General features: G+C 33.5%; 3 protein-coding genes across 9 annotated transcripts in view; all 3 read right to left on the bottom strand.

Annotated features, from left to right (window-relative positions):
* Positions 1 to 1,513, bottom strand: part of LOC107872697 (cilia- and flagella-associated protein 298) — a 23,270-nt gene extending 21,757 nt beyond the window's left edge. For all 6 annotated transcript variants that reach the window (XR_007055588.1, XR_007055591.1, XR_007055590.1 and 3 more), the window contains exon 1: positions 683 to 1,513. Coding sequence is in view for 1 of the 6 variants with exons in the window: in XM_016719319.2 (XP_016574805.1) it covers positions 683 to 902 (220 nt within the window). In the remaining 5 variants the exon portion in view is untranslated. The remainder of the gene's footprint in view (positions 1 to 682) is intronic.
* A 130-nt stretch (positions 1,514 to 1,643) lies between these two features.
* On the bottom strand, positions 1,644 to 6,793 carry LOC107871337 (ankyrin repeat-containing protein ITN1). Of its 2 annotated transcripts, none has more exons than XM_047412815.1 (4): positions 6,574 to 6,793; positions 4,295 to 4,789; positions 3,101 to 3,510; positions 1,644 to 2,882 (listed from the first exon to the last, which is right to left on the bottom strand). In XM_047412815.1, the coding sequence occupies exons 1-4, from the start codon at positions 6,593 to 6,595 to the stop codon at positions 2,055 to 2,057; spliced, it is 1,755 nt and encodes a 584-aa protein (XP_047268771.1). In that variant the 5' UTR covers positions 6,596 to 6,793; the 3' UTR covers positions 1,644 to 2,054. The 2 variants fall into 2 exon arrangements, with proteins under 2 accessions (XP_047268771.1, XP_047268772.1); XM_047412816.1 differs by lacking the exon at positions 6,574 to 6,793 and adding an exon at positions 5,355 to 5,806.
* A 7,412-nt stretch (positions 6,794 to 14,205) lies between these two features.
* LOC107872199 (exocyst complex component EXO70H1) lies at positions 14,206 to 17,194 on the bottom strand. Its single transcript, XM_016718968.2, has one exon. It carries the CDS (start codon positions 16,406 to 16,408, stop codon positions 14,477 to 14,479), a length of 1,932 nt encoding a protein of 643 aa, XP_016574454.1. The 5' UTR covers positions 16,409 to 17,194; the 3' UTR covers positions 14,206 to 14,476.
* Between the last annotated feature and the right edge of the window lie 4,781 nt (positions 17,195 to 21,975).

Below are 21,975 nucleotides of genomic sequence, written 5' to 3'. Positions count from 1 at the left end.
AAAAGTGAACAATTGATACTCCACATAGAAAACTCACACCTGGTTTCAGTTCTGAAACTCAAAAACTGGGATATTTTAGGTGTGTTTTTGATGCCTCACTCTTAATTTTCCTGAACTACAAGCAATCAATTATTATTTCAACATTACTAGCATTTTGATTGTACATACCTTTAGGATCGCCTTGAAGCTTAGAGAGATAAAGTTCAAATTTCAATGGCTAATTTCCTGATTGATAGCTATAACTACTTCAACTAATCAATGATTATTTCCACATTGAGTGAAAGAGTCAAAAACACACCTAAAGTATCCCGATTTTTGAGTTTCATACCCGAACTATCATATGTCCGAATTTCCTCAACTACAACTTGATCACTTTTCTTACCTCAGATAGGAAAATTGAACGACTGATAAATACTTAGTGATAGTTCACGGTAAAAAAATTCACAGAACTGATAATCAAGGTATGAAATTTAAAAAATTGAGATAGTTTAGGTGTATTTTTGACACTTCGCTCTTACTTTTTTTTCAAGTGAAAACTATAAAAACTTGAACTAATCAATAATCTTTCAACATAAAGCTATAAAAACTTGAACTAATCAATAATTATTTCAACATAAAGCTATAAAAACTTGAACTAATCAATAATCATTTCAACATTACTAGCAAATTTGATTGTAAATACCTTTAGGATCACCTTGAAGCTTTGAGAGACAAGGTTCAAATTCGCCAGCTAAGCATTGAATCTTCGATTGGAGATTCGCGATTTCGATGATATGATTGGCGATTTCATCAATCATTGAACTCGTTTCAGTTTCGTACAGAAACTCACCGGCGCCGCCGTCACCGCCACCACCGCCGCCGTAGTCGCCGCCGCAGCCGTGCTTTACATGTAAGCGTACCATCTCGAAGCTTTGGAAAGTGAACTCTCTGTGGTGAATTTTTGAATTTTGAAATGCTCAATTTTGCTATTTATATAATGCGTAATTACAACAATGGTCCCTTTATATTTGAGGTAGGTTCAAAATAGTCCATTAAGTAAGCATTTTACATTTTTAGTCCTTTAAGTTTGTTGACTAGTTCATTTTCCTACGTGGAATATGTGTGTTTTGACAAATAGTTCATGTGTTTCGACTCTGATAGTTCAAAATCGAGATATTTAAGTGATTTTTACTCAGAAAGTTCAAAATCCAGATGTTTTAAGTGTGTTTTTGATCCTTTCGCTTTTAATTTTTCGAAGCGAAAGTTATAGCTACTTGAACTAATTAATGTTTATTTCAACATTACTAGCAAATTTGATTGTAAATACCTTTACGATCGCCTTGTAGCTTAGACATTAAGCTCGAATTCGACAGTATGGCATTGAATTTTTGATTGAAAATTAACTATTTCGATAGGATATAGGATCTTGAGGAGGACAGAATGTAAACAAACCTTGCCCCCACCTTTATGGGGTAGAGAGATATTTCCGATACACCCTCGACTCACCTTTATGAGAGTAGAGAGATTGTTTTCGATACATCCTCGACTCACCTCTATAGGGGTAGAGAGACTGTTTCCGATAAACCCTCGACTCACCTCTGTTTCCGATACGCCCCTACTCAAAAGTTCAGATGTAGTTTACATACACGTAGTTTCACATAGGATTTATCAACTAAGGCTTGCCATTTTACTACACAAAAGTGGTAGATGCCACAGAAATGGATACTTGTTTTGAATCTTTTACATAATCTTTCCCATTCTAGATAAAATAGGAAAATTTACATCCCATGCTAAAAGTTACAATCTACAGCTCCATGAGTTTAGCTTAGAAATTATACATCATCGCGATCATTCTGGCTCGGGACAGAAACCTTATTCGTTGACATGATGACACGTGTAAAACGGAACCTCTCCTTCCAAATGCGAACAGATCAAACATCTTCATTTGAAACTTGCAGCTCCCTCCAGGTTAACTTGCTTAACGAGTTGTTGTTCATCAGTCTCTCAAGAATAACACGCCTTTCACTACATACAACTCGGGGGAGTTTCTTATCATCAACTCGAAACTCTCCACATCATAAGGCATAAATCCTGTCGATATCAGAATTAGAGAACTCGGAGTGGTACCATGAGTTGGAACCACTTCTTGCATGCTTTTCCTTCTTCCTTATCGATCTTTTCTTCCTTGATCTTACCACATAGTAAGTCATGGTTCCAAGTACCCCGGCCATTATTATTCCCCCGACTGCTGTTACCAATGCTGCAGCCCATTCATACTTGCGACCGACTACTATATAAGAAGATGCCATAAATGCAACTGAAGTGCAGACAGAAGCCAACCACATGAGTTTGTTAATTACCTCGACAACTCTTCTTTCCGCCTTTGTTTCTCCTCTAACCAACGTAATCTGAACTACGACAACAGCAAGAGATGTAAAAAGTGCAAGGGCGTTGAAGATGAAAAAGATCTTAAAAGAAGCGGTGGTCACAACCACAGCCACTCCATGATCATCATCACCTCCAGGGACGGTAAAAATAGCAGCAAAGGCAACTGTAGCAAAGAGAACAGCAACGACAGTCACAGAATTTGTTGCATTATTGATCCCTTCTCGATGGAGCTTTCTAAGCTCTTTAGCAATTCCGTGGACATTTTTATTTGTCCTCTTAGTTTGTTCAAGCTGTGTGTGAATATCTTTCTTGATCTGACTGACGGTTTTCCTCAACTCATCCCTTGGTTGGTTCAATTCATTAGCTCTAACAGCTCCATATTTGTATAAACACTCCTTTATTTCTGACGATTCCTCAGATAGCGGAAGATCTTCAGCTATGTCAAGAGCTGTTTTGTGATCTCTGTTCAGTGCATTAACATGACTATCAGGCAGGCATAGCAACTCTCTTACTATCTGCATGGCAAAAAATTTAAATTGATTATCGCTCACAATATCATTATATGATGAAAACGGAGATAAAGCCAAGTAAGTTGCAACAACTGAATACATGGCGATCCAAATTTTGTACAATCTTTAGAAAAAAGCACCAACAAAGTTGACTAAAGAGTAAAAACGTATTTTGGCAGTAACAGTTTGTAAGGCCATTCCAAAATGAGTAACAGATTATATACCTCAGCACGCTTTTTTCGGGTGGCAATGTGCAACGCTGTGTTGCCAAACTTGTCTGGCAGCATAACTATTGCAGCATCAGCCTCGAGAAGCAATATCACCACCTCACAGCTAATTCCCTTTACAGCCATATGCAATGCAGTTTGTCCTTTCTTGTCCGTCCTCCTTGCCAATTGTGGATCTCTGTCAAGCAAGGCCTTGACGATTTCCACATGCCCTTGTCTGGCAGCTAAATGCAATGCATTTTTACCATTGGACCTAGAAATTTCCAGTAAGCTGCAATCTTTCGACAGCAATTCATTGACCACTGCAATATGTCCTCTCGAGGCAGCAGTTATAAGAGGGGTTGCATTTGAAGGGCCAAATGTTTTACTTAGTCCAGTATCATGATCTAACAGCAATTGGACGATTCCTGTCATAAGAGCGCAAAAGTAAGTCTTTGTCCAATAATTAGTATCTTCCAGCACCATGAAACTTATCCATCTTCATAATTCTCCACACGCATTTTTCGCACATTCAAAGTTGCAGTATGTCAATTCAAAAGGTTCGAGGGGGGAGAATGTTCACGTTCAAATCAGAATTTAGTTTAGGCGTAACTCAAACTTGGCCTCATCTAACAATTAAGCACTCTAACTTTGAGTAAGTAAATCTAGACAGACACCTCAACTTGTCTCCACAGTGTCAGTTGAACACTCCAACTTGCAGAATGATCATTAGACACGTTGAAAATTTTGTGTGTCACGTCAGCAGCAAGTGTCCATGAGACATAATGGGAACGAGTTGGATTGTTCAGTTCCAGACCAAGTTGAGGTTCCTAGATGTGCACTCTCAAAGTTGGAGTGCTTATTTGTACATCGAGGCCAAGTTTGAGTGTTTATTTATGTATTATATAGAACGAACAAACTAAGGAAACATGCTGGTTGGAAAGCTACGACTTCTTTTTGAGCTGGAAAAAAAAAGGCGTCGCTTTCCAACCAGCATGTTTCCTTAGTTTGTTCGTTCAAGTCATACTTTTCCTTGTCAATGTAAAGTAAGAGAAGTACATAGTCAAATCTTAATAAGATTATGGGGAAGACATATATAACTTGGTTAGCAGTTTAATCAATCTTCCAGCATCTTTCATCTTTCCAGATCGTTAAAAATGAGTTTAAGCTGAACCGTAAAAATTGAATGATCAAGAAATCTAAGATCCTCACCATGGTGTCCTTGACTTGCAGCTATATGCAAAGGATCAAATCCCGACCGATTCTTCTTAGTAAGAGTTTCCTTGTTGCAGTACTTTAATAATTCTTTCAACACCTCAAGATATCCTTTCGCTGCGGCTGTAAAGAGCGACGTCTCTCCTAATTCATTCACTTCGTTTACTACGGATGCTCTAATCTCCGCAACCTCTTGATTAAATTCATCGCCACTCAGTGTCCCGACCATTTGCGAGTCAATATCATTAAGTATCTGCTTCACTGCTACTAGATCACCTTTCTGAGCTGCTAAATGAAGCTCAGTGTCATTGTGCCTTCCCGTCACCTGTTTTACATATTTCTTTTTCCCTGCTTGATCAATTCTCTTGCCGGAATTGGAAAGCACCAGAGCTGGTGCTGTTGCCGAGGAAGGGGACGGGGTCGGTGATGGCTCAGCTAGAGGGTTCTGGCTTGGGGTTGGAGTAATCAATCCTTTCTCGACATCTCTCTCACCTAGTACAAGCACAAACAGAGCTAGTCAGCAAAAAAGAGCAGCTACTAAGTACAACATAATCAAGAATAGGGTAGTAACACCATTTATAAATAAATAACTCCATCGTAAAGTCTTCATAACTGAACACTGTTGAAGCATAAAGAGCAATTGTAAAATTTATTCTCATACATTGAATAAACTTTACGTTTACTTTTTTTTCAAATCGCCATCTAAGTGGCCGTTCTTTAGAATTCGAATGGCCCAATTTCAAGGATTGATACAGCTTGAGGGATCATTTTTTCTTTCTAAAGAACTATTTTTCTAAAGGGCAGCCCTGTGCACTAAAGCTACCGCTATGCGCGGTGTCTGGGGAAAGGCCCCACCACGAGGGTGTATTGTACGCAGTCTTACCTTGCATTTCTGCCAGAGGCTGTTTCCAAGGCTTAAACCCATGACCTCCTGGTCACATGGCAGCAACTTTACCAGTTACTCCAAGGCTCCCCTTCTAATATATAAATATCTAAGTTGAAATACACAAATGCTTAAACTATATTTCCAGCTACAACAACAACAACAACAACATACCCAGTGTAATCACGCAAAGTGGGGGTCTGGAGAGACTAGAGTGTACACGAACTTTTCCCTACCTTGGAGGTAGAGAGGCTGTTTCCGATAGAACCTCGGCTAAATTTCCAGCTAATATAGCAAGAACATACTGAAATTTCCTAAACTAGTTAACAAAAAGAACCATTTTTCCTACATATAAATCTATACTATAAAACATCCATATACTTAAAAACTAAATCTTGAGCTAATAAATCAAGAAAACACTGAAATTTCCAAAACTAGCTAATAAAAGAACCAATTTTTCCTACATATAAATCTATACTACAAAATACCCATATGCTTAAATTATATTTCCAGCCAAAATAAGTGGGAAAGCACTGAAATTTCCTAAAGTAGCTAATAAAAAGAACCATTTTTCCCAAATATAAATCTATACTACCAGATACCCACATACTTAAAACTAAATCTTGAGCTAATAAATCAAGAAAACACTGAAAATTTCTAAACTTACTAATAAAAAGAACCATTTTTCTTACATATAAATCTATACTGCTAAACAACATATACTTAAAACTAAATCTTGAGCTAATAAATCAAAAAATACACTGAAATTTCTAAAATTACCTAATAAAAAGAATCATTTTTCCTACATAAAAATTTATAATACAAAATACCCGTACACTTAAAACTAAATCTTTTAGCTAATAAATCAAGAAAACGCTGAAATTTCAAAAACTAGTTAAACAAAAGAACCATTTTTCCTACATAAGAATCTATTATACAAAATATCCATATATTATAACTAAATCTTGAGCTAACAAATCAAAAAAAAAAACACTAAAATTTCCAAAACTAGCTAACAAAAAGAACCATTTTTTCTACATATATATATCTAATTCAAAATACCCATATACTTAAACTAATAATTACAGCTAATAAACCCCAACCCCCCCCCCCCCCCCAAAAAAAAAAAAAATACACTAAAATTTCCAAAATTAGTTAATTAAAAGAATCATTTTTCCTACATATAAATCTATAATACAAAATACCCATATACTTATAACTAAATCTTGAGCTAAAAAAAATGAAAAAAATTGAAACTAAGTAGTGATAATTAGATGATCAAAACAATTATGAATTAATTTTATTTTTGAATTTTATATATATATATATATATATATATATATGTGTGTGTGTGTGTGTGTGTGTGTGTGTGTGTGTGTGTGTTAGAGTTTACCTTCTTCAACAGGAGAAGACATCTTTTAGAGGAATTTGAAGTAAACGGAGAGTCAAGAATTCATCAGATTTGAGAAATAATGGAACTTTTGTTGTGTGTTATAGATAAAAGGGAAAGAGTTAGGAAAGTGGAATATGAAAAAAAGAATATTTTTTAATAACATATAGTAGTATAAAGTATAAATTAGAAAAAAAAAAAAAAAAAAAAAAAAAAAAAAAGGAACTAAAAGACAATTGAGGAACATGGGTAGAAAGTGGCAAGTTGAAAGTGATTAGGATTCATTTGTTTGGATTAAGATTAAAAGGTTCTCTGAATGATTAAAATATTGTTTTTAAAATAAAATAATTGTGTATTGCGATGGTGATGGTGGTAATTGATAATGGTTGAGTGTTAGTGAATAATAATGATGGTGGTGATTGTTGTAAATGTGAAGATTGTTGATGTTGTAATTGTTGATGTAATAATGGTGATTGGTAGCAGTGATTGTAAAGTCGATTGATGTTTGTAGTTAGCAGTGTTACTGATAGCCGTCGAAATGTTAGGATTTTTGTCCTGATTTTTTTACTATATTTAAGTTTTATTTTTTCTCAGAAGGAAAATAAAAATTACTATAATTACATTTACTTTTTTGAAAGAAAAAAATATAATTTTTTTTTATATTTGGCCTTTTTTGGAGAAAAGGTTTTGAACATCTATAAATAGAAGACCCCCTTATCATACCGTAACAAAATAGCATTCATAATGTAGTCTTTTAAGATTTTCGTTTAGGGGGGATTTTTTCTCTCATTGGTTTTTATGTTTTTTAATATTAGGTTTTATATGTAGGTCAATTGGTCAAATCATATAATAAAATTATGTTTTTAGTATTATTTTTCGTCGTCATCTTATTTATCGTCTCATAGTTTGCAACTAATAGTTTCCGCATGACGCCCTCTCGATTTCGAACCTAACAGAAGAATGTGTTTAAGATTAAAGTGCTTGAGTATGAATAGTGTGCGCTAGAATGATTAAGATATTATTTTTAAAATATAATATTTATTTGTTGTGATGGTGACGGCGGTAATTGATAATGGTTAGTGTTAGTGAATAATAATGATGGTGGTGATGGTTGTAAATGTGAAGATTGTTGGTCCTGTAATTGCTGACGTAATGATGGTGATTCGTGGCAGTGATGGTAAAGTTGATTGATGTTTGTAGTTAGTAGTGTTAATGATGGCGGTCAAAGAATGTGCGTAAGATTAAAGCATTCGAATTCTAATGAATATTTGAGTGATTAAGATGTAGTTTTTAAATAATTAAGTTTTGGAAAAACATAATTTATAAAAAAAAGAATATTATTTGATAAAGAAAATAAAATATTTTATGTTTGTCAGTGATGAAGACGGTTTGTAGTGACAATAATGTTTGTGTTAGCGATTAGTAATGATGATGGCGATAGTTGTAACGATGAAAATGGTTGGCGTTGATTTTACTGACGTAATGGTATCGATTGGTGAATGTGGTGGTAAAGTTGATTGATTGATGTTAGTATGCGGTGTTGATGATGGTGGTTGAAAAATGTGTGATGTTAACGATAAGTTGGTGGTAGCTTATTTTAACACCGAAGGCGGTTGGTAATGGGGATTGATTGCAGTGATGGTAGCGAGTGATAGTAATGATGGAGGTGTCAATGACGGTGGTGTTGACGACGGTTGACGATGGTAGTAATAATGAATATAATTATAATAATGGAGATATTAAGTGTGATAATGATGACCAACAATAGCGATATATAACGACGGTTAGTGGCAATTACTGTTGGTTAGCGTTGACGGTAATGATGGTTGACACTTATAGTGATGATTGTGATGGGTGAGATGATTAGCGGAGGTGAATGACAATTGTGGATATGGTGATGGTGAAAATTATCCCGAATAAAAATATTTTTTTATAATATTAATATTTTGTTCAAGATCTTAATATTTAAAACTTATTCAGACCAATTAAGTGCTTAAAACTTAATGTAAGCAAATGCATTTAATGAGTTAAAATTCGAATCATTCAGATCTCCATTAAGTTCACGCAAATGAAGCCTTATACATCTTTCTTTTCAATTTATCTCATTTTAAGTTGAAAGATTCACAAAATTGTGTTCAAATTTCCATAATCTCAAGGACGGCTCTACCTTGTAAAAAAATAGATGGTCGTCTTAGGTTAGGGCTGGGCATATTTTGGTTTAAATCGAAAAAAATGAAAAATCAAATCAAAATTTTAATTTCAGTTTGGTTTTTCACTTTTTTGGATCGGTTTCGATTTTCAATTTTTAAAATTCGATTAAACGGTTTGGTTTTCGATTTTTCAAAAAAATAATTCGAATAAATCGATTAACTGAAATTCTATAAATAATTAATAATATATATATATTTTATTATATATATAATATTTAATATATAATAATATAATATAAATATATAATAACATAATATAAATATATAATAGCAACCCTAATAACTAATAAGTAATAGCACACCACATACAACTAACAGGATACATCAATCCAATAGTCGAACAATCAATCGAGCCATAGACCGCCGGCGAGATCGTCGTCTGTACAACAACACCAAAGCCGGTGACCAGACGATCATTGTGGGCTGCAGTCCAAAGTGCCGACTATGGTCTTTCCGGCAACGACCATTCTTTCGAGTTCCGACTGTTTATGCAAACTTATGCATAATGGAGTTATATATTATGTTAAACTTATGGTTATATCATTTAGTTTCATCCATGTTGAGTTATTTATATCTGAGAATGAAAAATAGGTTTGAATTATTTTTTTAAAAAAATCATTAATTTTAAATGTCCAGTCATAACAAAGAGAGGTTCACTACTTTAATCTTTAAAACCGAAATAAAAATTCGAAATAACCGAACCAAATTTGTAGAAACCAAACCAAACCGAAAATCGAACAAACCAAATGCCCAGCCCTACCCTAGGCCCCCAAATTTAAGGGGCCACATTTTTTATAATAATATAAATAATTTTTTTTAAAAAGATTGAATATTATTTATAGAAAAAATATTTTTTTTATATAAAAGAAAAAATGATTAGAAGAAGTTCACATATCTAGTGTAGTATGTCTTAAGAAAAATTAAATGCATTGATTATATTATTACTTAAAAAAGAATAATTAGAAAAAAATCGATTCTATAATTTTGAAAGTAGAGTTCATTACAAGAAAATTATTTTTTTATAGAGTTTAAACTCCTATAACAATTCATCAAGCTTTTAACTTTCACAATTTAAAATTTGCATAAACTCCACAATTATGGAGTTCAAACTGAAAAATTTTCAATTTCAATAAATTTTTTTTGAAGTTTATCATATTTAATTTAGGGGTGTAGTTATCAAAATTTTATTCCTATATTAAAAAATAATTAAAATTTAAACTAAAACTTAAATATCAGTCCAAAAATGATTTTTTATTTCTCCCTAAATCATCTTATTTTTGTATGGACAAAAATTAAAGATTTTTTCTGAAAAATAAAATAATAATTTTGAGCAACAAGTGAATATATTAATGAAAGCTAGCTCCTTTGGTCAAAATAGATGGCTAGCAACAACAACTATCCACATGGTACAAATCTTTCACCCTCCTGACGAAGTTCCTCCGTTCGAGCTGTGAATATAAATAAATTATATTAAAAATATTATTTCTAAATAGAAGTAGAGTCAAAATTTTCATAAAGAAAATTCAAAATTTGAAAAAAAAAAAAGTTAATCGAAGGAGATTCGACATCTATTTATAAATAGTAGAATTTTCTTGCGTTCGAACTCTAAAAAAAGAAATCATGCTGGAAACATCATTTTCAGATCAAGGCGGAGTCAGAATTTTCATGGAGGGGATTCAAAATTTAAAGGAAAACTAATTGAGCGAGATTCGACATCTATTATATATAGATAATATAATTTTAGTGATGTATAAATAATATAATTTTCTTGCATTCGAGCTCTGAATATAAAGAAAATCATGTTGTAAAACATCATCTTCAGACAGAGGCGAAGTCAGAATTTCCACTAAAGGAATTCAAAATTTAAAGAAAAACTAATCGAACAAGGTTCGACACTTATTATTATATATACATAATATAAATTATAAATTTCAAAAAGATAGATATTTGGTTCTTGAACTTTTAGCACTTAATTAAAATTCATTACCAAATTGATATGGAAAGGATATTCTTTTTTAACAGTTGTAAACACTTCATACATCTAAACTTTTTTAGAAAGAAAGATTAAAACTGAAACAAAAAATATATTTCATTTATCCAATTTAAATCAAATATTATATATTTTGCATTATACCTATTTCCAGTTCAATGAACCAAATATTTATTAATAACTAAACAAATCAATTATTATTTAATACTCATATTATAATCTCAAACTTATTCTCAAACAAATGCTAAATACAACTTGTCCAAAAAAATTTATTTAAATACTTTATTTTAGTCTAGCACCTTAGTGACAAAAGTCCAATAAGCCAATGAACAAATTGAATAGTGGAAAATTAAAAATATAAAATAAATTAATCCAAAGTGGTTGATATTATCCCTTCCGAACCAAAATTTCTTATTCTCGAGAGCAAATCATTTCAAAATTTCATATATTGGCAATTTCATGTCCATCTCGATTTATTTTCTTTTTGATTCGCTTGCTCACTCACGCACTGTCCTGTATAAAATCGTGAATATGCCTACCGTACAAACACAATAACGCGCCACACCCCGCTTCATTGCCATATATGCACAACGTGATGGTCCATTGCTTTCTCTATGTCATATTACCTGTTTTAGCTTGTTGATCTGACACAGTTTTTAATAAAACTTAAGTTAAAGATGCATTTTAGTAAACTAACATTATTAATGATACATATTTTCAAATGATATAGTTGACTATTATTATTTTATATGATTATTTAATTAATACTAAGATGGTATGAGAAAAGAACAATAAAAGTTTTTACTTATGCATAAAAATATGAATTCCCATTTTGTATTTGAAACAACAGTACATGAAAATTAATCACCCATAAAATCAGTATTTATAATGTTTGTATAATTTTTATGGCTTCTTGTTATATTTTGGACTATCTTACACGTATTTGTTGATATTTTTGAAAAGTTTGAACAACGCAGCCAAAAATTTCTTTTGCTACTTATGACTAGTGACATTTTAGAAATGCTAAATAACATTCAACTTTGTTCTCTAAAAGTTCCTACTTTTATCTAATAAAATAATGGACAAACAACATAAATTTTGATAGTTTAAAGTTTAATTACAAAAAATTTTAATATTTTGCATAATTACTGAAAAAATCGATTTTTGGTCTGTCGAAATACATAATTAGCTCCCGACACATCCAACGAAGATAAATTCTTTTCTTTGTAAAAATACATGATTAGCTTCCAATTCCAATACATTTTTTTTAATTTTGAATTTGTCCAGATACATAACACATCCAACGACGATACATTTTTTTCCTTTATAAAGATACATAATCAGCTTTCGATACATTTTTTTCGATTTTGAATCTGTCGAAAGACATAATTAGCTCTTGATACATCCAACGAAGGTATATAATTAGTTAAAATTTTTGTAATTACTTTATAAGGATGAAAATTTGTTTAAATATAATAAGTTAAGGTGTACTTGCCAACTTTTCACTAGATTTTATTTGTTCTTGGGTTTGGTTTGGTTTGGACCGGATCACGTTTGGGCCTTTTTTTCCCTTTTTTGGACCATAAGAAAAAGGCCCATGACCTTAATTAATCAAAAAAGAAAAAAGAAAAAAATAGCAAGTTGAGCAGTTTTGAACTAAGTTGCACGGACTATTTACTTTTGATGCCGCACCGGAAGCGAATTTTCCAAAAATACAACACTTTTGGAGAATCCTACACGTATTCGTCGATAATTTTGAAGAATCCAAACAACACAGGCTTATGTAGTTGGGTGGCAAAGCAAAATGTAGTGTTGTAAAAGGCAAAAAGCTATAAAAAGTGCTTCAAATTTATTGGGGCTTTAAGCGTAAAGCGAACTTGGATTTATTGTTTAATACTGCTCGATTCAAGATAGAACTCATGGGCGATGAGCGACACTTAAGTGAGGTAAAAAGTCATGAAATTTGATCAGATCTCGAAAATTTGAGCTCCAAATATTTTTAAGTTACCAAAAATTTGCTTGGACCCATTTTTTCGTTTTTGAGATTTCCACTCACAAAGCTTCAAAAAATTTCACGTAATTCAAGTTCAACTTCAAAATATCTGAACAAACGGGAGCTTACTATTGAAATCAAGAACTTGTAGTCTATATTGCTTAGAACTCTCCAAAAATGTTGTCGCGCTACACTAATTTTGAACAATCCAATACAATACAATCAATATTTTTGAAGAATCCGAGCAACAGTATTACTTTGTAGTACATTATTCTTATCAATGGCCATGAACAAATCAGGAAATACATTGCCAAACACATGCGTTCGTCAAGACATTTTTGAAAAGTTTGAGCAACATAACTTAGTACTGTTGGGTCATGGGCTTTTGTCCTTTCCTATGTGGATAAATAAAGCCCAATTTGGACCAACCCACTTTTGCCCATAGACCCATTACTATGCGACATATATATTGATCTTTTTAGATCTTATTCACCATCACAAAAAGAGAGTTTTCAGCAGTCAAAGAGAGAAAAACAAAGCTGATTTTCGCACCTAAATTTCAGCCACAACTGTCAATTTCAAATTGTGATTCTCGCTTCGTTTCTTGTCCGATTGAGCTGATTTTTGGACTGCTTGTTCCTCTCATCTCAATCTTTGATTAGGAACTGACGGAGCTTGATTTGGTGGCCTGTAGCTCCTGTTCTTCATTCCCGAACAGTAGCTGCATTTTTTGTGCTTTCACTCTTTTATTTCTCTAGTGTTTGGTGTTGTGGATTATGTATTGTTTCTTGTTGTTTGACACTTGTTTGGTGGCCATTTTGGAGGACAGTATTGCAACTCTTTGGTGATTATAGTGGAGATTTTGGTCCCGTGGTTTTTTACTCTTCACACTGAAGGGTTTTCCACGTAAATCTTGTGTCTTGTGTGATTGCCTTTATTCTTGTCTTGTTTCATTTGGTTGAGTTGTTTGCTGTATATTACTCTATTTTGCTTGGGTTTATTTGTCTCCTCTTGTTTAAGTTGAAAGGGAAAATTTAGTCTTGGGTATTTTCCGCTGCTACCTTGTCGGGCTCTTTGATTGTGTGCCCGTCCTTCCTAACAAGTACTACTTTGTAGTATGCATTATTCTTGTCAACAACCATGAACAAATCAAGAAATACATCACCAAACACGTGCGTTCGTCAAGACATTTTTGAAAAGTATGAGCAACGTAACTTTGTACTACTTTGTAGTACACATTATTCTTGTCAATGGCCATGAACAAATCATGAAATACATTGCCAAACACATGAGTTCGTCAAGACATTTTTGAAAAGTCCGAGGAACGTAACTTAGTACTACTTTGTAGCATACATTATTCTTGTCAATGCCCATAAACAAATCAAGAAATACATTGCCAAACACATGCGTTCGTCAAGACATTTTGAAAAGTCCGAGCAACATAACTTAGTACTACTTTATAGTACACATTATTCTTGTCAATGATCATGAACAAATCAAGAAATACATTGCCAAACACATGCGTTCGGCAAGACATTTTTGAAAAGTTCGAGCAACATAACTTAGTATTAATTTGTAGTATATATTATTAAACAAATGAAGAAATACATTGCCAAACACATGAGTTCGTTAAGACGTTTTTGAAAAGTCCGAGCAACGTAACTCAGTACTACTTGGTAGTATACATTATTCTTGTCAATGACCATGAACAAATCAAGAAATACATCGCCAAACACATGAGTTTGGCAATGATGTTGTTGATGACAACAAACTCCTACACCTCAAATTATTTTCATGAAACAAATCAGTCAAGCAAGTCCCAAAATTATCAGGTGAATATCTTACCAACACATCCAAATCATTTTCACCACTCAGCACGACCATATAGTAATCGTAAAAATCCCTATAAACACTCACCAATCTTCTTGCTATCGATGTTTTGATCTCATCACGTAGCTTCTCATCAGGTACCACCCAGGATTTCTGTCTCTGATACGACTCTTCAAACGATTCATTGAATCGTTTGAAGTGTTCCTTAATCGTATCAGGGGAAATCGCGGGGTTTAAGCTTTTAGGCAGACAAAGAATCACTTTACTCCATGCTACATTTTCGTATTTTGATGAATACAACTTTACCTTTCTCTCCAGACTCGATGTCCATTCGTGTCCTAGAAGGTCTTTGAGGGTACTTGCACGTACCCTCTCGATAACAAAATGGATATTGTTAGCTAGGAAGAGGTAGGATAAGGCGATATCGTTGTAAAGTTCTGCTTTGCTATCGAGTTTGCAGAGTAGGACTAGGATGATCCACGCAAGTTTAGCAGATACTGATGAGTTTTTTGAGTTGTTTGGTGTAGGACTGATTGATGGACTGTCGAAGTAAGCCTCAGGATACGAGGAGGATGGTGATACAAAGGCGAAATCAGATATGATATCGGAGAGTACTCCGTTGTAACTTGCCAATGAAGTTACATAATCCGTAACAGAAGTTGTTAACGGATGAATTCCCCCACCAGGAACTGGTGTTTTCGAGGAATTCTTCTGTATTGACACCTCGAAATTATAGATCATACTCAGAATAGAGGATTTAAGTTTATTTAGCGAAGAGTGGACTTTAACTTTGACAGCTGAGACTGATTCATACGAAAAGATTGATTCGATCTCTGGCAAGAGTTGCTCGATTGCTTCGTGTAAGTCCATTAACACGAAGGTCTTCCCATGTGATTTCTTCGTCTTTGTTGCAACGAGCTCTGGGAATTTAAACAGATTGAGTCCAGCATCTTTAGCTAGATCACTGAAACATGTATCTCTCATTGTTTTCGAGGCTGAGAGCACGTGATCACACAGAAACTTCTCTCCGTAGAAGAGTGTTTTTATCGCGACTTTAGCTGCATTGATCCAATCCGTGATATTATTTTCAAGAACATCAGGTTTCATCGCGTTGAGTTGAGCTAAACTACGCGATTCAATGCCAAGACGATACAGCCCTTCGTCTACTACTGACTTCCTGATGGTCCTGTACATCTTCCAACACTCTTTTGCATAGCCAGAACCAATCATACATTCCGCGATCATTTTGAGATCATTCATAGCTTGAACAGAAAGACGTTCAAACTCAGTAACCTGAATCTCATTTCCGGACTCAGTTGATTCTTGCGAATCAACTGAGATGGACCGCGATAAGTGTGAGGATGTACTTGACTTTGATACTGATTCGGGATCTAAATGCTCCTTTTTCGTCGACAAAATTTGATGGAATTCTTTCTCTAGTCTTTGCATAGCCATTTGCATTAGGTTTTGTGCAAGTACAAGTTTGTTACATGTTGAATGTTGTGTAACAAGAAAATGCATTGCTCTCTTTAAGTCATTGACACATTGGATGTACTCTTTGGCTTCTTTTCTATCTTGTTGAAAAAATGAACAATATTTATCAGATGATGATTCGCTATGATCCCATTTTTTGATAATCGCGCTCGCGTTGTCAATGTTCTCCTCCATGATTGTCCGGGAGAATGTCTGCGAGGGTTTCTGAGGAGGTGTAAGGTCTGAGGAGTTAGTTTTCGCGAAAGAGAATAGGTTTTTTTTGGCTTTTCGCGGCGTGGATAGTGATGATGATTCTGTCTTAGAGATATCGCATATTGCCATTTTTTTTTTGGTTGTGTCGAAACGAAAGAGTAATGATTCTTGATCCTGTTTGTTAAATGAATGTGAATATATTTTGGTGTATGAATAATAGTTGTGATAAGAGGAGTTTAAATACAAGAGGGGAGAAGTTGACTTGTACACACTAAATGGACTTGATAGAGACTTTATGAATTTTCTTGAATTTGTTGACTATTGCACATGGTGTGTGATATCCATATTGGAGTCTGACTAAGCTGGATTCACGTTTTGTGGGACCTATTTCTAGGGTCGGTGCTCTCGGTAGGATCTTTTTCATTATTCTCAGAACTCAAACCGGATACAGTCTGGTTAAGGATAGAGTGATCTTAACCATTCCACCGCAAGCCATATTGGTTCTACAAGCAACTTTTTGGTTTCCCATCGGATCTAGTATTCGCATTGGAGCTAATCTGGATACACGTTTTGCGTTGTCCATTTGTCTAGGGTCGGTGCTCTCATTAGGATCTTTTTCATTCTCCGAACTCAAACCAGAATCCTTCTAGTTAAGGATAGAGGAATCCTAACCATTCCACAGCAAGCCATATTGGTTCTGCGAGCAATTTTTTGGTTTCCCAGCAGAGTCTGGTATCCATATTGGAGTCTGACTAATTTGGATTCACGTATTGAGTGGTCCATTTCTAAGGTCGGTGCTCTCGGTAGGATCTTTTTCATTCTCAGAACTCAAACTCGAGACCTTCTAGTTAAGGATAGAGGGGTCCTAACCATTCCACTGCAAGACACATTGGTTCTACGAGCCATTTTTTTGGTTTCCCACAGGATCTGATATTCGTATTGAAGTCTGATTAATCTGAATTCTCATTTTGCAAGGTCCACATCTAGAGTCCGTGCTCTCGGTAGGATTTTTTTCATTCTCAGAACTCAAACCCGAGACAGTCTAGTTAACAACAGAGGGATCCTAATCATTCCACTGCAAGTCATATTGGTTGTAATAGCAATTTTTTTGGTAATTGTTTTGAAATGACAAAGTGTTGATAAAACAAAATGTTAAAATAAATTTCAGACCCATGAGATGAGGGCATTGAATTTGACTGGTCATCTAAATATATGGTTATAAACCAATTATATTGTCTATGGTCATCCCAATCTATGGTTGCAAATGAAAAAAGAATCAATAGTCTATGGTTCATTTTTAAAATAGAATTAGAAAAAAGACAAGCATTCAGTATCCCTGATATGATTAAAGTTGCTACGACACACTCCAACTTCACAGAGGTTCAATTATCCTAAACTCAATTTTAGCATATTTTTATCATTTTTTTCTGCTGACTTGACACCTTTATTACATAAAATGAGGTTCACGTCAAAGATTCTATATCAGCTAAAAAAATTAAAAAAAATGTCACGTCAGTTAAAAAGTTCGACAAAAATACACTAAAATTTAATTAGGGGGATCATTGATCGAAACTCTTAAATGTTGCGTCAAGGCATGTCCACGCGACGATGTTTATAATGTCTGGAGAGTGTTTGGGTAAGCGATAAACTTGTCAAACTGACTCATAAACACCTTTCAACTTATCTGCATATTAAGTAAATCTTCAAACTGCGTATAAGTCTGAAACCAACCACGAGCTATAAATTGATCGCTCCTAACTTATTACTTTTCAACGTACAAGCATTTTTAGTTTGATCGAGATTTTTACAATATTTTCTTTGAATAGGGCACACAATAATTATTGTTGTGTATGTTTTAAGAAATTCATCGAATAACTATATATATATATTTAACGAAGAACCCTATAATTATTATATATATTAATTTGATATAAAATGTAAAAATTATAAAATTTAAATTCTGAAATCGCCTACGTCATCCCATTTTTTTCCCTGCCAAGTCACCTCTTAATTTTCCATTAGATGCTTCCACATTTTTTCAGCAGAATATTTTGTTGAAGTCCTATTTTCACATATTATATTATTCAAATAGAATTATGAAATATCTCCAATTTATTTTATTTTTTATTTTCCTATTCTTCAAAGATAATTTATTAATTTGACTAAGGAACCAACCTGGAAGGTGTTGGATGGGGGTTGGTATTACATATATTCTTCAGAAAATTACACATTTTGTCCTTTGAATAAATTATTTTTCTTTATTTTTGTCTTTTAACTATCAAAGACATACTAGGACATAGTGGAACATAAGTTCTTTAGAAACTCAAATCATATCCGAATATAATTTGGAGATATTATAATACAAAAATATAAATATATGTCCCACATATATAAATATATATATTTAATGTGATCCCATAAAGTGTGATACAAAAAATTAGGATAAATTATATGCAGATCATACCCCTACCTCAAAGATATAAAAATAGAAGTACAAAAATCAATGTATAGTTAAAAAAAAATAAAAAAAATTACGATAAAATAATATGGTAATTGAAGAAATTATTTATTATGAAAGATATAAATTAAAGATCAACACAAAATAATTGCAAAGTGCAAATGATCATATATTTGTTTTAGTTGAAAATTATTGTCCTCTAGATAAAATGAGTTTTTTTTTCTATTGCTTTAATTGCCCATCTTGTAATTTTTTTCCATAAAATAGAAATTATTATGTTTGAATAAATAGTTCATGTTGACTGAATAATTTATATGGAATATAATGCACCTTTAAAAATAAAAAGACTTTCAGTTCATTAAAATGACCTCCAATGGGAAATTACAGTCAAATTGCTTATTCTATTAAGAGAAAATACCCAATTATCCTCCTGAATTATACCCAAAAAGGCTATAACATACCTCAACTTAAATGGGGTCCTATTACCCCTGAACTAATTAAAAGTATAATTTTGACATCCTTAGTGTCTACGTGGCACACACGTGTGCCTACGTGGACACTTCAGTGTGTTGTGCCATATATGTGCCACGTAGGCACTAAGGGTGTCAAAATTACACTTTTAGTTAGTTCAAGGGGTAATTAGACCCCCTTTAAGTTGAGGGGTGTCATAGCCTTTTTGACTATAGTTCAGGAGGATAATTGGTATTATTTTTTCTATTAAAGCTATTATTTTTTCCTAGCTAATAATTTCTAATGTTGAAATTTATTTCAAGGAAAAAATTATTTCATTTTCGAGGGTGTGACATAGCGGTCAATAAAATGAAGAAAATCGTGACACTTTTGGTGTTGGTGTGTTCAGGGGCAGACCTATAGCCTATCTTTTGGTGCTCGGACATCCGTTAAATTTGACACAGACTAAATATATATATATATATAAAAGATATAAGGTTTAGAATAGCACCCAGTGAACGAAGATGATAGGTGAGTGCTTTAGTTTATAGCCGGAACCTTGAAGCTTTGGGCGTCAATATATGTGTTCAAACCTTTCGAACACCCACGATCCCTAAATCCTGAGTCCGACACTGAGTGTGCCGAGTTATCTTGTATATGTGTTGGGTGGGTAGAAGTTGTGCATGAAGCTGGACAAACATCACCAGAATTATCCGATATTTAGAATAAATATCACATGAGTTATTCGATATATGATCCAAACACAAAAAGTTACTCAACACATGTACTAGTAACCATAACTATTTGACACCTAAATTATCTAATATCATGCACAAAGCCCGACAAACGTCACCAAAATTATCTGATTTTTAGACTAAACATCACCTGAGTTATTCGATATCTGGTCCAAACACAATCAAAGTTACTTGATACATATACTAGTAAGCATAACTGTTCAAACCTTTCGAGCACCCATGATCTCTAAATCTTGGGTCCGCCACTGGGTGTGTTGAGTTATCTTGTATGTGTGTTGGGTGGGTAGAGGTTGTGCACGAAGCTAGACAAACAACACTAGAATTATCCGATATTTAAAGTAAACATCACCTGAGTTATTCGATATCTGACCCAAATAGTAAGCATAACTATTTGACACCTAAATTATCTAGTATACAAAGCTCGACAAACGTCACCTAATTTATCTAGACATCATCTAAGTTATTCGATATCTGGTTCAAACACAATCAAAGTTACTCAATACATATACTAGTAAGCATAACTGTTCAAACCTTTTGAGCACCCACGATCTCTAAATCTTGGGTCCGCCACTGAGTGTGTTGAGTTATCTTGTATATATATTGGGTGGGTAGAGGTTGTGCATGAAGATGGACAAACAACACCAGAATTATTTAATATTTAGAGTAAACATCACTTGAGTTATTCGATATTTGGTCCAAACACAATCAAAGTTATTCGATACATATATTAATAAGCAGAACTATTAGATACCTATTTTAGTAAACAAAAATTGCACGTACGCAAACTGATTCAAACACTATCGTCATTGAAAACAGAATAGGCTATTTCATGGAGTATAATGCAATCTAAATTTGACAAGTATCATTTTCTTTACATCATATTTCAATAATATGTAGGTAATTTATGATTTGAAATTTGATTTTGACGTTTGAGCAAAAATACATTACTCTACATATGTAAGTACCTTAGTTAATTTAGGTAACCTTTTGCATTTGTAATTTTCTTTCTTCAATATTTCATGGTAATTATTTATTTATGCATTTTTTTTTTTTTAGCCAAACATGTACTTTTTATTTTTTTTTGCCAAACATGTCCTAAAACAAATTTTTCTTGAGTCGAGTGTCCATGAGAAACAATTTATGTACTTCACAAACGTAGAGATAAAGTCTGCATAGGCCAGGTGGATACTAAGGGGCTTAATATTTGAAGAAAATCTAGTCGAAGGGGTTCAACACCTAATATAGATACATAATAAATAATACTCCTATTAATCATGTTTAAATGTTATATTTTTCCATCGAAGAGAGATTGGATGAACCCCCTAGCCAAAGGCTGGCTCCGCCCCTGCTCACCCTTTAAACCCCACTTGTAGTATTACATTGAATATATTATTATTATTGTCGTCGTTGCTTTTTTTTTTTTTTTGAAACCCTCGAGGAAACCCACAACCTCTGCCCTTCCGGTAGGTACTTTGTGGTAATCTGCTTACTGTGCAATAGCTCGCAAACCACGTCGGAGATGTAAACTACCCTAGGCAAAGTGGCAAACCCAACGCCGCGAGCTCATGGATGAGCAACAGACAGAGACTAAATTCAATCTCAGGTCACCTCCCAACCACTTGACCATGCCCCTACGGGAATGAAAAATATATGCTTGCATTATTTTAGTGAATAATCATATGGATACATGTAAGCATGTCTATATTAACTTGGTTAACAAAACGAACTTGTTATTTATTAAGTTAAATAACACAAGTTAGTTTACTAATTAGCTCACATCTTATTATCCTCATATAATTGCTCTAATATATAATACTATATGTTAGAATATTTTTTCTTGACCATTGCATAAAAAATGTTATTGACCAATTCAAATAATTCTTGAATAATGTTAGAAGAGAAATCTTGAGGGTTGCACGTATAATACAGAATTAGTCAACTGCATTTCTGTCATTACTCTCAAATATCACAACTTTTATTACTATAAAAAAACTTTAGAAAGATGGCATGTTGATGGTCACTAAAAGGCTTTT

The sequence above is a fragment of the Capsicum annuum genome, chromosome 5, assembly GCF_002878395.1.
Source record: "Capsicum annuum cultivar UCD-10X-F1 chromosome 5, UCD10Xv1.1, whole genome shotgun sequence".
Lineage (NCBI taxonomy): Eukaryota > Viridiplantae > Streptophyta > Magnoliopsida > Solanales > Solanaceae > Capsicum > Capsicum annuum.
This window is presented reverse-complemented; position numbering and strand designations above follow the sequence as displayed.

Excerpts from the sequence above, each read along its gene's own strand:
- LOC107871337 (XM_047412815.1), bottom strand. The coding sequence starts at position 6,595 with ATGTCTTCTCCTGTTGAAGAAG. Across the intron at positions 4,790-6,573 it reads GTCTTCTCCTGTTGAAGAAG|GTGAGAGAGATGTCGAGAAA; the intron begins GTAAACTCTAAC and ends TGCTTGTACTAG. Across the intron at positions 2,883-3,100 it reads CCCGAAAAAAGCGTGCTGAG|ATAGTAAGAGAGTTGCTATG; the intron begins GTATATAATCTG and ends TTTGCCATGCAG.
- LOC107872199 (XM_016718968.2), bottom strand. The coding sequence starts at position 16,408 with ATGGCAATATGCGATATCTCTAAGACAGAATCATCATCACTATCCACG.